This window comes from Callorhinchus milii, unplaced genomic scaffold (genome assembly GCF_018977255.1).
Source record: "Callorhinchus milii isolate IMCB2004 unplaced genomic scaffold, IMCB_Cmil_1.0 Scaffold3, whole genome shotgun sequence".
NCBI lineage: Eukaryota > Metazoa > Chordata > Chondrichthyes > Chimaeriformes > Callorhinchidae > Callorhinchus > Callorhinchus milii.
The window spans coordinates 12,438,598-12,453,738 of record NW_024704744.1 but is presented as its reverse complement, the minus strand read 5'-3'; the positions used below and the strand labels follow the sequence as shown (position 1 = coordinate 12,453,738).

The 15,141-nt window shown below is 40.0% G+C and overlaps 1 protein-coding gene across 1 annotated transcript in view; it reads right to left on the bottom strand.

Annotated features, from left to right (window-relative positions):
* The window catches only part of sntg2 (syntrophin, gamma 2), a 198,154-nt gene that overhangs the window by 39,551 nt on the left and 143,462 nt on the right, over positions 1-15,141 (bottom strand). Inside the window, exons 10-11 of the mRNA XM_042333369.1 lie at positions 5,756-5,885; positions 3,909-3,947 (exon numbers count right to left, since the gene is read on the bottom strand). Coding sequence (XP_042189303.1) covers positions 3,909-3,947; positions 5,756-5,885 — 169 coding nt within the window. The remainder of the gene's footprint in view (positions 1-3,908; positions 3,948-5,755; positions 5,886-15,141) is intronic.

The following is a 15,141-nucleotide window of genomic DNA, read 5'->3' as shown; positions in this document are numbered from 1 at the left end:
TTTAAAAGATTTAGCATAGATGTGATAGACTTCTTCTGTGCTGTAAATTTATATGGTTGTATGATGCTATTTGCAACCAGAAGCTTACCAAGAACATAACCTCCCTCATAATGACACACACCATCCCTTCCTCCTACACAGACACACACTTGTGATTACCTTTGCATTTATTTGAGTTACAATTAGCATTATAGTTAATTACTCAACACCTCATAGCCAGCTGAAACTCTTATCCAGTATTCATTACTTTCCACCGCGATTTTTCCAATGCCCTCCTTGCCGGTTTCCCCAGCTTCACTGTTCATAAATTCCAATTAGTTGAAAACTCCGCCACTTGTATCTTCACCTATATTAATACCACACTCATCATCTGAATCCTGGTTAGGCTCCACTAGCTCCCAATTGCAGAACGGATAGATTTCAAGATCCTCATATTCATGTACAATTCACTTCATGCCCTGGCACCTCTCTGCTTACAACCCACTCCTATACTTGCCCCCATCAATCAGATGGCTCCAGCCTCCTATTAGTCCCTCATTCCCTCTGCTCCACCATTAGCGTCTGTGCTTCTAGTCACTACACCCCAGGATTCTGGAATTCTCTACCTCAATCTGAAGGATGCTATATAAATACAAATTGTCGTTGTTGTTGACTTCAGAACGATTTGGACATAGCTCTATGACTCTCGTGGAAGCAAAGTAGCGCCCAAAACATCTTTCTTCAGCTTTTCATACAGAAAAAGAACCTCCATCTTCAAAGAACTATTGCAGATTAATTATCAAAGTGTTTTAGGCAGTGATTGCTTTCCATTATTTTCATTCTTAAAAGGGTTGCAGTCATTTACTGGAGCATTTTATACATGTATTTGTGTAACAAGATTCAAAATAAGGGTTTTTTAATAGCGTAAATAAGGAGAAACTGTTTCCATTGGCTGGTAACCAGAGGATACAGATTCAACCTAATTGGCAAAGGAACCAGAGGGGAGATAAGGAGAACTTATTCTATGATTCTATGAATAACTTTCAAAAGGGAATTGGATAATTACTTGAAAAGAAAAAAAATTGCAAGTTTATGGAGAAAGAGCGGGGGAGTTGGACTAGTTGGATAGCTCCAGGACACTATCCTGCGTAAAGCCTACTTTATAAATGTAAGTTGTTGTAGTTGGGTAGCTGCTTCAAAGATGGGGCCGAATGGCCTCCTTCTGTGCTGTAGGAGTCTATGATTCTACGACTTGAATATGCTTTGTAATGATAAGGATTTTTGAGGGTACAAATGGCTTTATTGACACAGTTTACTCTTTACTGTTAGTTTTTATAAAATGTTATAAACTATTTTTATGTCTAAAATGTTTTTTAAGCGTTTCATTTTTATATATTTTTTATAAATGTATTAAATCTTAAGGTTTCACACTCTTAAGATCTTTCATATATACATTAAATTATATTCATGCATGAAAGTTATTTTTATCTGTTAATAATTTTCTTTCCTTTTTTTCCATTAATGGATATGATCCTATCATAAATTTAAGAAATCCTTTACCCTCGTCCCATATTCAATAAAGTTTTACCCAACACGTGGAACTGTGTGCAATGTCTGTTTGAAGTTTCATCTAGTATTCAAAACTACTTATAGGAAATTGACAGGAGATTGGTAGGGTTTTGGTGAAGCACGATGCAGCATAAGGAAACATAGCCAAAGAGCACATCATCTCCTTTGGTGTTTAACTGTGTGGGGTGAGGGGGGATTAGAGGGGATTCAATTATACCTCAGATTCTGGGATTAATGTTTTGATAGTTTTACCAGGTTCAATGTGTTAATTAACTCACTGAATCTGTTAAGACCATGGATTTGCACTGGCTCCCATAACTGATTATTTTTCTTGTTGATTTGCGAAGCTGAGTGTAGCACTTTTGTTTGAATTTCTGTGAGTAATTCAAACGTCCCCCTTGGTTAGCAGGTTTATTGCAGCCGATCATTCTAATCATGATTCTGTGAGTGGAACAGCTCAATCTTGACCAGCACAAACCTTGTATAAACTGCTTGAATACTGGTTGGATATTGCTACAAATTCATTGCTGAAAGGTGGAGCGCGAACATCAAAGATCTGGCTGCAGGTATCATTGTTTCTTTGTTTAATTTCATTCTGTAAAGTGTTTTGAGACCTTTCATTTTACACGTAAGGCACTACACAAATAATAATAATAATCCTTGCATTCGATATAGTGCCTTATCACATCATTGACACGTCTCAAAGCGCTTCACGGAATATATAGTAAAGTGGATTGACTGTGTGTTTTGTGGCCAAAATACAGCAGCCAATTGTGCACAGTGCATACATGTAACTTGTAGTTGAATATTTTCAAACATACCCGAGAGTGGCTTTAAAGAACTATGAAATCTAATTGATATTTGGAGTAATTGATTTGAGCTAAAGAAAATCAGAAACATAGGGAAAAAATAATCATGGATACTGAGAAACCGGTTTACAGAAATGGAGTGGGTGATTGGCAGATGATAAATTGCAGAGGAATATGGTAGGTAACTAAGGGATTTGAGAGACACAATGCAAGCAAGTGGGCAGTAAAGTCACTCAGGCATGCAGTGTGCAGGAGGAGAAATCTTACAGTAGTTAATGAGTTTGCATGAAACAAACAGCACAGCATCCTACGGTAAATAGGGCATCGTGAATGCTGTTCAGTTCCTCTCCATTTCTGTTTTATGTGTTTAAGGAGAGAGGGAAGGAACTGAAAATAGGAATTCACAGTCTGAATTTTATTCACTTTTTCAAGGGATTTCAGCTGTTTTGTCTTTCATCTTTTATGTTATTGTATCTTTTGTGTATCAAATGTGACCTAAAGCAAAACACACACTTGTGATTTGATGTATTGCATTGTTTTTGAATTATTTCACAGTCCACATTCTGCAGCAGAAGTTTATATAGATCCTCCAGAAAGACAGGTTGCCACTAATATTTCCTATTAAAAGGCTCACCATAAGATTGATGTGCTCGGGAAACAATGGTTGCCCAGAGTCACATTTTGTATAGAAATAATGAATAAGAAAATCCGAAGGTGTGATTGAGTCATTCACAATAAATTAAAATTCAATGCAGTTGGGGATAGGGACAAAGGAGATATCTTTACATATCAAGAAAACATTAATAAAAGGACAAAGGTGAAACTTCTAATAAGGATTAAACACTCAGTGAAAAACCTGAAATTGATTTGAATGCCTCCAACATAAAAAGACGAGTGTGAATCAGAGTGGTATCAAAGGGGTGAAACAAAATGAATCACGCCCACCAGGAAAAGGGCCCTCTGGTTGCATTTAACATTGTACTGCACAAATAATTTCTGTGACAGAATTCTACATTATCAGCTGCCAGAGGACAGGACCCCAGCACTCAATTGATACACAAGAGATTTGAGTTTGCACACAGTGGTCTGGTTTATTTCACTGTAGCACCTTGGTTGTGTTGAAAACTATGGCTATAAGAATGGTTTGGCCATAGCTATAAGAATCCAAATATCTAACTATACTGCAATCATGCTTTAATTATTCCCAAAGACAGTCGTGATACCACTGGCAATACCTGGGATTTTGGATATGTTCAGACACCGGAGATGAGCTAATAAAAGGTGCTGCAATATATAAGAGGAAGGAAGCAAGCAAGCAAATTTAGTATCAGCCCAAAATAGAATGCTGCATGCTGTGTGGGGGAGCCTTAGTGATTAGCAGAATGAGTTCTTGTTGTAGAGTCAGTTGTTTTTCCGATCAAATTTGATAATTAATAAAACTCACTAAAAATTCAAGATCTTTGCATCGAGATCACATTTTTAATTTTAAAAAAAAGGTTGCACAGAAATCATCTGAGGGTCAACAGAAGAAAATAAAGTCATATATCTTACCTGATCATTTGGAGAACAGCATTTATTGGCCATTTTCATCTGTGTTGGAAGTAAAATACAATGCAAAGTTACTTCTTCTCAGAAATATGTTGCATACATGAGAGAGAAGGGAATAGAAGGATATATCCAAGGGGAATAGGATTGGTGGAGGCCTGTGTGGTGTATAAATAATAATGGTTGCATTTGATATAGCGCCTTATGTCTTCAAGACGTCTCAAAGCGCTTCACAGGAGTATACTGTAAAGTTACTTGACTGTATATTTTGTGGGCAAATGCAGCAACTAATTGCGCATAGCAGTGCCCCACAGCAGTCAAGTGACCAATTTATTATTATTTTTTTTTTTGAAGGATTTATTATCCCCAGAAAAACGATCCGCCAATCAACTAACAACTGGGTTCCTATTTACTGCTACATAAACAGAGGTGTGTGGAGCAACAACAACAACAACAACAACAAGATTCCATTTATAGAGCGCCTTTCACGTCAGGAGGACGTCCCAAGGCGCTGCACAGTTGGGTCATGACCCGAGCATTGGGGGGAAATGGTCAGGGTGAGGGGAGGGAAGGGAGGGAGCGAGGAGGGGGAAATGGTCAGGGTGAGGGGAGGGAAGGGAGGAGAGAGGAGGGGGGAAATGGTCAGGGTGAGGGGAGGGAAGGGAGGGAGCGAGGCAGAGGAAGAGAGTCGAGAGGGGAGCTGAAGGCACGGTCAAAGAGAAAGGTTTTGAGACCGGCCTTGAAGGAGGAAAGGGAGGAAGCAAGGCGAAGGCACTGGGGATGGAGTTCCAGAGCCTCGGGGCTGAGAGGCTGAAGGCCCGACCACCGATAGTAGGGCGGTTGGGGCGGGGGACGTGGAGCAGACCGGAGCCAGAGGAACGGAGGGTACGGGCAGGTAGGTAGGGGGATAGTAGGTTGGAGAGGTAGGAGGGAGCAAGGCCGTGAATGGCCTTGTAGGTGAGGATGAGGATCTTGAAATCAATCCTCTGGGGGATGGGGAGCCAGTGGAGGCGAGCGAGGGTAGGAGTGATGTGGTCCCGAAGCCTGGTGCGGGACAGTACACGAGCTGCAGAGTTCTGAATGACCTGCAGCTTGTGGAGGGAGGTGGCGGGAAGGCCGGCGAGGAGAGAGTTCCCATAGTCCAGCCTTGAGGTGACAAAGGCGTGAACCAGGGTTTCAGCAGCGTGAGGGGTGAGGTAGTGCCGTAATCTGGCGATATTCCGGAGAAACTTGCAAGGAAACTTCCAAGGAAACTTGCCTAAGGTTTTGCCCAGTGGGAATTCAACCCAGGTCTCTCGCTAGCGAGGCGGGTGCTCTAGCCACTGAGCTACAGGACTTCACAATGGCATGGACTGGTTGGGCTTAATGGTTTGTTTCCATACCATAACATGCTGTGTAATTCTATGTGGAACAAAAACAGTTTCATGCCCAAGTTTCATTGCCTACAGTCTGCCCATATTTCAGGAGAGTACAAAGTTTTTGGAATATTTGATATTTTGTGGGAAATATTATTTTTAGCACATTTTCAATAAAGGTGTCACAGAACTAAAGTATTGGGGTGAAATTTCTGGCAGTTCGTCATGCTTTTCAACATGATGGTCCACAATAGCGTTTTGAAACACTTCAAACTTCACTGCAGTATGTTTAAATCCACATTAAGATTGCTAAATGGAACCTGTTGCGGTTAATGACAGAGAAGAGGTGAGGGATTAGAACTGGCAAAGCTTCAGGCAAGTTTGTTAGAGCTCATGTGGGAATGAAGTTATGAAAACATTTTATAATGTATATTCAAGATCACACAGTGATTGCATTATTTTTCTGTTAAGGTTCTATTCAGCTCCGAGCAAACCTACGTTTTGCAGGGTCAGATCGTTGATGTTGGTTGATATTGCCCTCAGCCAGTCAGTGCTTTCCTGGGCAGTGTAAAACTGAAAGATCCCAGTGCTTACTCCATCCAATGCCATGACTTCAAAGCTATTGGGCCTAAAGGAAGAGGACAGGAGATTGTAAAGTGTTCATTAAAACATTCGAAAATATTCAGTGGCAACTCCTTCAAGGCTGCCCCCTATTAGATATCCTACAGGGCTTTCACTATTCAAGTGGTAATTCCAAAATGCGATCAAGTTAACACAGGAATGGCTTTTGGAGTTAAATAGAGACATTTTACACCGACTCAATCGCTTCAATATTTAATCGAGTTGTTTGAAATGACCATAATTCTAACCATATTGACATATATATTCATAGAAATTTACAGCACAGAAGGAGGCTATTGGGCCCATTGAGACTGATAAAATCTTTACTTACATCGTCTTTTTTTCTATTTCTTGAGGTGTAAAACAATAATCAACAAACAAAAAAAAGCTTTTTAAATATCTATATGCTCCCTCTTGTTGACATCATCCACAGAAATGGGATCAATACTGCATACATATACTCAGGCAGACGGAAACTTTGGTTTAACATCTTATCCAAAGGATTGTACCTCTGACAATGCAGTCCACCCTCTGCATTGGAGTGTCAACCTAAATTATGGAGTTCAAATTCCGAATGTGGGCTTGAACCCATAGCTGTCTAACTCAGAGGCAGGAGTGCTATCAACTGAGCCAGTCTGATACCTAATCTTTGACATCATTAGGAGAATATTTAGCCCATTGTATTAGTCATAATCTGTGCTCTGTGTGTGCTTATTTGATTCCCTTTAAATTGATGTGCATTCATCATGCACATGTGAGATGTGAATAAGGTGGGCATTTCACCGAAACGTGTGCCAGTGATCAATTAGTGCCACAAAGTGTTGCCAGGAGTCTGAGAAACGGTGCAATGGCAATATATGTGAAGAATCAAACAGGATGATGAATCACTGGAATTGTTTTGTGGCACAGGAGCTAAAGCATGAAGATAAATGGTTTGACACTGGAAATGAGAGGTTACAAAACACAAGCTCTCTATAATAAGGGCAGACATGCACAATTGAAAGTATAAAGTGAGAGTATCAACTCAGTGGAATGCCTTCGACGAGGGAAGTGTGGATGCCTGTGGCATTAGGAAACTGGTTACAAATGGTAAGAGAGTAAAACATGTTCCCTTCCTTATAAATTAGCCTCAGAGGATGAAAAGGTCACATTGTGGCTTGTACCACAGCTGGTACATTTCTACAGGTCACAACAATCTAACCAATATAATATGATTGTTAGTCAAAAAAAATTCAGAAAGCGAAGATTCCTTGAGGTAAAACTGACTCTGAGAAAACACACCTGATGAAACTAGTCAGGCCCATCATTATCCAAGGCCCCTCGGTGGTTAATGGTCAGTATGGTGCCTCAACAATGAGTCTTTGAGGTTTGAACAACCTTTCATTCAAAAACTCTAACAGACTATTCTAGATACAACAACAGACAACAACAAAGTTACATTTATAGAGCACCTTTCACGTCGGGAGGACATCCCAAGGCGCTGGACAGTCAGGGGTCGGGACCCGAGCATGGGGGTTGGTGGGGTAGGGGTGAAGGAAGGCAGAGAGGTGGGAGGATGACTGAAGCACGATCGAAGAGGAGGGCCTTGAGACTGACCTTGAAGGAGGCAAGGGAGGAAGAGAGGCAAAGGGACTGTGGAATGGAGTTCCAGATAGTCACCTAGCTACACTAGTACCATGGTTATTACTTGTTAACTCAATTGGTAGAACTCTCACGCCAGTACTTTGAACTCATTGTCATTCTAGATTGACGCTACAATACAGGGCTACACCATTGGAGATGCCACCCTTCAGATGAGATGTAAACTAAGGTTCTGTCTGCCTGTTCAAGTGGATGTTAAAAAATCCCACAGCTCCAAGAGAAGGGATTTCTCCTGGTGTTCTGGCCAATTTTGGCCACAAGATATACAGTTAATTCACTTTACAATATTTTCTGTGTAGTGCTATGAGACATCTCAACAATGTGATAAGGCACTATAACAAATGCAGAGATTAGTTTTATAATAATCCTCTGGATAAAATTGGTCATTCATTTCATGGTTCTTTGTGAGACACTGGTGTGTGCAAATTGGCTCCTGCTTTTGCCTGCAAACATTCAGTAACTATATTTTCAGCAAAATCCAGACATTGCTTTGAGATGTCTTGGTGATGTAATAAGGTGCTATATCAAATACAAGGATTTCAAATACAAGTAAGGCACATTTAAAATTCTGTGAAAGAGATTCCATAAAAGGTGATCAAAGATGATTCCAGGATTTAGGCTTCAAAATTATAAAGACTTACATAACTAAATTTCTTTTCATGGAAGATTCGATCCTGATTTAAATCTTATCAAATCTTAAACGCTATTTGGACCTGGAGGGCATGGTATTTCAAGTGTAAATGGGAGATTTAATTTGGAGTATGATAGCACCGGAAGATATACAAAATCAACAAACCTCAGTGGACATGTATAAATAGTTAATACGTTGACATATAAACCTTATATAAACGAATTAGGTAAATACCAGCTAAAGAATAGGTTTGAAGGTGGTGAGGATTGTGTGTCTATAAATTAGTTTGCGGGAAAATGGAAAAGTGAACGTTGTTTCGCACCAGTAAAAAGACTTCAGGATATGAAGTGCACCTCCAGTATATCTTCCAGTGGTATCATATTCCCCATTAAATATACTGTTAACAGTTGCATTGCCAATGTCCTCCAGCAGGAGATGTAGATCATCTATCAAGAACTCAGCTCTGCACCAACATGAGATCTGATCAGAACAGGTTGGTCTTGCAGGTCAGCATGTAAGACCTGGGCATACATGCAGAAGATGACCTTGATGTTTTGAGGATTTTTTGCAGCAGCTTCATTCATTTCTACTGTCATTTTTCCAAGTGCATTTTCAACCCCATTGTGATTTTTTTTGCTGCTGCATTTCTAACATGTCTGGTAAAAAGTACCCATGATTTTATAATCCATAAAGGTACTTTTAAGTTGCAGCCATTTATATCATACACTATCAGTTCCAAAATCAGTATCTTTGTAAAAATAAATAGAATACAAATAATTGTCAGTCTATGGACAGAGGCAATGTTAGATAGCTTCTGCAAACCTCAATGCATGGCATATTTTGCGGTACGATATACTGCTTAATACTTGCTTTCAAGTTATTAGAAATGATCTGAAAATCAGATCTCTGCCTGTAAAATACCAGAGAGGTGCTGAGCAAGGGAGAGGGAGAGGTGACTCTCTGCCTACAGAAATAATAAGGTTATAATTGTTAAGCTTCTTCCACTACAACATGCATTTACATAGGGGTCTTCACTCAGGATAGCGTCTTGCTACCAAGCTCTATAATGAAATAAAATATCTTGACTACAGCTCAGTACCACCGTAGCTGAAACTTTCCATTCAATATTCCATATCCAACACTTCCAAAAGACCTATCTTTTTCTAAAACTAAATCTCCAATTCTTCACTGGATTTTCTGAGATCCCAACTGACATGCAACTTCTCCAAAAGCTGGCAGTCTGTGACTATCATCAGAAACCTGTGCCAATCCCTTGTTACAACCTATTGCTCATCTCAGATCCTGAGTAATGTTTGTGACTCAATTCCCAAGTCTCATTCTCTTCACTCTTTTGCTGGGCTTGCCATTACCATTCAGTAATTTAATAAATTTACTGTGTCAACACAAACCTATATAGATTGCTTTATAAATGTAATTTGCTGTTATAGTTGTATCAGAGAATAGTTACAGAAATTTGTTTTCAAGATCAAATGTTTGGCTCGTAACCTAATTTGTCCAATTCAAAATCTGTTTTATTCAACAACAATTTGTGTTTATATAGCGCCCTTCACATAGGATAACATCTCAGAGTGCTTTTCATTGGTGGGGTTGGATGACCATAAGTTTGATCGAAGAGGTAAGTTTTCATGTGGGAATTAAAGAACATTCAGTTGGAATGAAAAGGCTGGAACAATGTTCACTAGTAATTTCCAAAAGTTTAAATGACCTAGAAAATCAGGTAAGGTCTAAATCTCCTGATTAATTAGCCTCGGAAGCTGTCATTTCATCCTGAGACCCTATTCATCTTCATCTCAGAAAATCAAAACATTTGAACAGCAAGGGAGCTCAGGTCAAAATTGATGATAGATTAGCACCACGCTCTGTAACTGTAAATTATTAGATTCTCTCATCTTAGAACAATGGACAGTTTATAGCACGAAGTAGGCCATTCAGGCAATCATGTGTTGTGCTGGTTCCCCGCACTAGAGCTACTGACCTCCAATTCTAATTCCCATATTATTGCTATAAAACATTTTTAACTACTAGATATATTTTACTTCAACTGGAGCAAACCCTGGCTTAATGGACTCTGGGAATCTGGAATTCATACCTAGCTGTTCCAGGCCTGAAACAGAAAAATAAAAACATTCCTGTAGACCCCAAATTCCCCTGGGCTGGCACAGGTATAGACTCCCGCCAGCCCACTCTCCTAGCACATGCCCCCAACTCACAGAGTTGCAAGTTTTCAGTGGTCAGGTGTACTGACTTCGACTCGGTTTGAATCTCACTTATTTGCTATCTTCTCCTCGCAGGATTCAAACAATTACAATGCCGGTACCAGCATATAATGGCACTTTTCTGTATTGAAAAAAGACGGCACAAAAAAAAGCAGTTACTGGCATTGCAATTCCCCTTAGCAAGAAATTCCGGCTCATCGGACTAGATTGTCGCCTCTCCCCACCATAAATGCAGCTAGCTGGGCTTAGCTTTAGTGTATTTCTTCAAAGTACTATTGTAATCCAGTCCACTAGATTGCACCTGAAGACTTTCCTCTTTACCTGTGCTCACAGTCACCTCCCCTTTCTCCTTGGTTCCCATCAAACTATGCCATTCTTCAGCACTTCAACATGCTACCTTGCATGAAGGGCACTATATAGTTATATATAGTTATATAGTTATATAACGCAAGTTGCTGTTCATGTACTCTTCTCTCACAATGTGTATTGAGAGTAACAGGCAAGATTCTACAATGATAACTTGGAGTTTCTCTAAGAGATTCCTTTACCAAACCACTGTTTTTTCAACCCCATTATTCTTCTTTGTTTTTATTGAAGGAGAGAAACTTTTTTTTATATAGCACCTCATCATATTGAAACTATCCAATGCAGTGGCTCGTTTTGTAGGCAAGTGTGATTTCCATTTTATACACAGCAAGAAGCGGAATGTATTAGTTAGCATGGGACATTTAGTCACTAGTTCACTCATTTGTACTGGAGCCCATCCAAACCAGCAAGAGGCCTATCTGAGTGTTAGGTCTGGATTGAATTGACACTGAATACAACCTTGGGATGTCCTCCTGACATGAAAGACACTGTATAATGCAATTTGTTGTTTGCTTGTTTGTGGAACATGACCAATTATTTGAAAGACTGTTTGTCAAGGGACTAAGAAAAACTTCTCTTTTTCATATATCTTTTTCAACACCAGCCTGAGGAGCAACATTGTAGGTGGCATATATATGTGCCACACTGGTTCAGTTGGTGGCACTCTGCCCTCTGAGTCAGAAGGTTGTAGATTCAAACCCCAATTTGGGACTTTGAGCTCATAATTTTGGCTGACAGTACAATTGCTGGGGTGTGCTGCATTGTTAGAAGTGCTGTCCTTCAGTGATGCACTAAATCAAGGTACTGCCTCTTGAAGCAAACATTAAAGATCTCATGGCACTATTTCTCCCTGTAGCCTGGCCAACAATGCTCCAAATAAAATTTGTTATTCATTTCATGGTTGCCTGTAGGACATTGGGGTGAACAAATTGACACCACAATTTACCTACAAATTACAGTTATTACACTTCACAATAAATCCTGTGAAACACTTAGAGATGTACTCCTGAAGTGAAAGGTGCTACATTAAATGTAAGGATTACTAAAATTGTATACAAAGTACATTTTCGTAAAATACATTCCTTTAGAATCAGAAGCAAAATTGACCATTAAAAGGTATAAGTGGCATTCAGCAATTGGTATTATTATTATACAATCTATTATTATCCTTATTATTAGAGGAGGAATATGTTAGCCAGCATCATTTATACTGGAGGCCATTTGAAGCAACAAGAGTCAAATCTGAGTCCGTTCTGATGAAGGTTATGGACCCGAAACATTGGCTCACTTTCCTTTATCCATAGATGCTGCCTGACCTGCTGATGTTTCCAGCGACATCTGTGTTTCATATCTGAGTGTTAGGTCTAGATTGAATTGACACTGAATATGAAAGCATAACTTCATACTATGCACTGGTAACAATAGGTCAAATTCTGGTTGCTATTGGATTGAATCCAACCTTTGTCTTTTACTATAAACATGGGATACATTGTCACTCCAGATTGATTGAATAACTACTGATTGCTTAAGTTTAAGGCAGTTATGTTGCCTCAGTCAAGTTGTTACTGAGTTTCTAAACATAAAACTTATATTATCAAGAACAACCCTGTTCAATTAAGCTGGTCCACAACTTTTTAAAGCAGGCATCCGATCACTACTAATGATAAAACACTAAACAAATAAAATTATACTGCTTTCATACTGACATTTGTTTTCAAACTTTTAACAGAAAATCCACACAGTTTGAATCGGACATGTCAATGTTCAGTTTATAAAACCATGGATTCAATAAGTTTAACATTAGACCTGAACTCAATTTAACAATCGTGATGGGATCATTAATAGAATGCCAGAGAACAGAAAGAGTCCATTTAGTCTATCAGATCTGTGATGGTGGTTTATCCCTGCTTTCTAGTGAGTGGAAATTACGGTTAGCATTCTGTGTAATAACTTTTCCAATGTATGATTATAATAGGAAATCTCTTTACAAGTTGCTATTTTTAATGTTGCTACCTGGATTGCCAGGAGTTTGAAACAGCTGTTCGCTCCCCTTAACATTTAATATTCCTTTGTTTTTAACATCTTATTCCCTTTAAGATAATTTATGGACTCTGTTTCAACAAAAGTTAAATTTGTGAATAACAGATATTGAAATCTATCGTCATTGACACCAATTTCTCATTATGGGGACCCAGGAAGTACTCAATTAATCTTTGTCCTTGTGCCACAAAGTGTGACAATATTACAAGAACAACAACAACTTGCATTTATATAGTACCCTCCGCGCTCATCAATGGAGGAGCCCGACACCGAGCCAGGGGAGGGGAAAGTTGACCCTAGGCACCATAGATATATGAGATGTGAATTCTCATATATTTTAGATTGCCCAATTGGGAATGCTTAAACAAGAATGCACCATTCTCTCAGAATTTTTTTTATTGTTTTCAACTCCATGTCCTCACCCCACCCTACTTCTGCAACCTCCTAACCCCCTACCAACCTGCCCGCTCCCTCTGCCCAGCCGGCTCCGGCCTGCTCCACATTCCCTGACCCACCCGCCCCACCATTGGTGGGAGAGCTTTCAGCCACTCTGCCTCCAACCTCTGGAATTCCATCCCCAATCACTCCGCCTCGCCCCCTCCTTAGCCTCCTTCAAGTCCCGCCTCAAAACCCTCCTCTTCGACCATGCCATCGGTCACCCCTGTTTCACTGCCCTCTCCCTCCCTGACCTCAGATCGGGTCTGAAATGCTTTACACTGTCCAGCCCCTTGGGATGTCCTCCCGATGTGAAAGGCGCTATACAAATGTAATCCTGTTGTTGTTTATAAGGGAAAATGCACTTTCAAAGTAAAATTGATTACATTGTAATATGTCAAGAGTAATATAAAACAATGTTGACACCTCATGATATCATGCTATCATGCTCATAAAAATTGTCATTTGTATTTTTGTACCTTTGGAGATCTATTGACTTGGCTAGATCATAATGTTATGAATGCAAAACAGCGACATGCTTATTCTCTGGCAAATAATGTCTTAGGAAACTGGCAAATGTCATCTAGTGCAGCTATCAGAGAGCAAAGCACATGTGTTAAAAGACCACCTTCACAGAATGATCGAGTGTTCCTCCCATCCCAATTTCTTCAAACCTATTCTTTTGACCATACTTTCAATCACTTCCCCTCTCTACTTGGTTTCCCCCGATGCCCACTCCTCCCCGGCTCAGGCTCCCAGTCAACTATGTGAAGAGCTTTGACAAACCTCCCTACATGAAAATAAATTTAAACTGTGGTAGTTGTTAAATAATGGTACAATTAAGACGTCACTGGATCTATCTGTACCTAGAATTCCAATTACATAGGTTCTCACTGTTCAATCTATGTAAAAGGATTTGTTAGTTGAAATAAAATAAACATAGTTCAACAAGGTCTCAATGTTATGATAAACCTTTTTAATTCTAATTTGAAAAATAAACTATCATTTAGAAGTAAAGAACATTCAATGCCCTAGATGCTTTATCATTTGTTTTCCTTTTTCCTTTTGAATATGCTGTTTCCTTTCCTTTGGGCTCTTCATTCTTTTTCACAAATGTTAAACATTACATCTTCGTCAGCTAATTTAAGTGCTCTTTGAAGAAAAAAAATATTCCCTTTGGGGTAAAAAAATGCTTATTTTCATGACAAATTTAGGAGGGAATATTATTCCTCTAATGCACAAGAGAGGGTGTTGTTTCAAGATCCTTATCCTCACCTACAAGGCCATTCATGGTCTTGCTCCCTCCTACCTCTCCGACGTACTATCCCCCTACTTACCTGCCCGTACCCTCCATTCCTTTGGCTCCGGTCTGCTCCACGTCCCCCGCCCCAACCGCCCTACCATCGGTGGCCGGGCCTTCAGCTTCTCAGCCCCTAGGCTCGGGAACTCCATCCCTCAGTGCCTTCGCCTTCCTTCCTCCCTTTCCTCCTTCAAGGCCGGTCTCAAGACCTTTTTCTTTGACCTTGCCTTCTGCTCTCCTCTCGACTCTCTACCCACTCCTCGCTCCCTCCCTTCCTTCCCCCTGACCATTTCCCCCCTGCTCGGGTCCTGACCCAACTGTCCAGCGCCTTGGGACATCCTCCTGACGTGAAATGCACTCTATAAATGAAATCTTGTTGTTGTTGTTTCCTCCCATTAAGACGATCTTTAAGATATTGTTTAATGTTGATCCTTCAATGCACTGGAAAAATAACAAATTGCATTTTTGTAGTGCTTTTCACATCAGCAGGACTTCCAAGTCAAGGGTTTGTACCTGAGCTGGGGTTTGGAATCACTGGGAATGGGAATTGGAGGATAACCAAAGCCAATGTCAGAGTAAGTTCTTGAGATAGCCTTTAGGAGGCAAAGGAAAG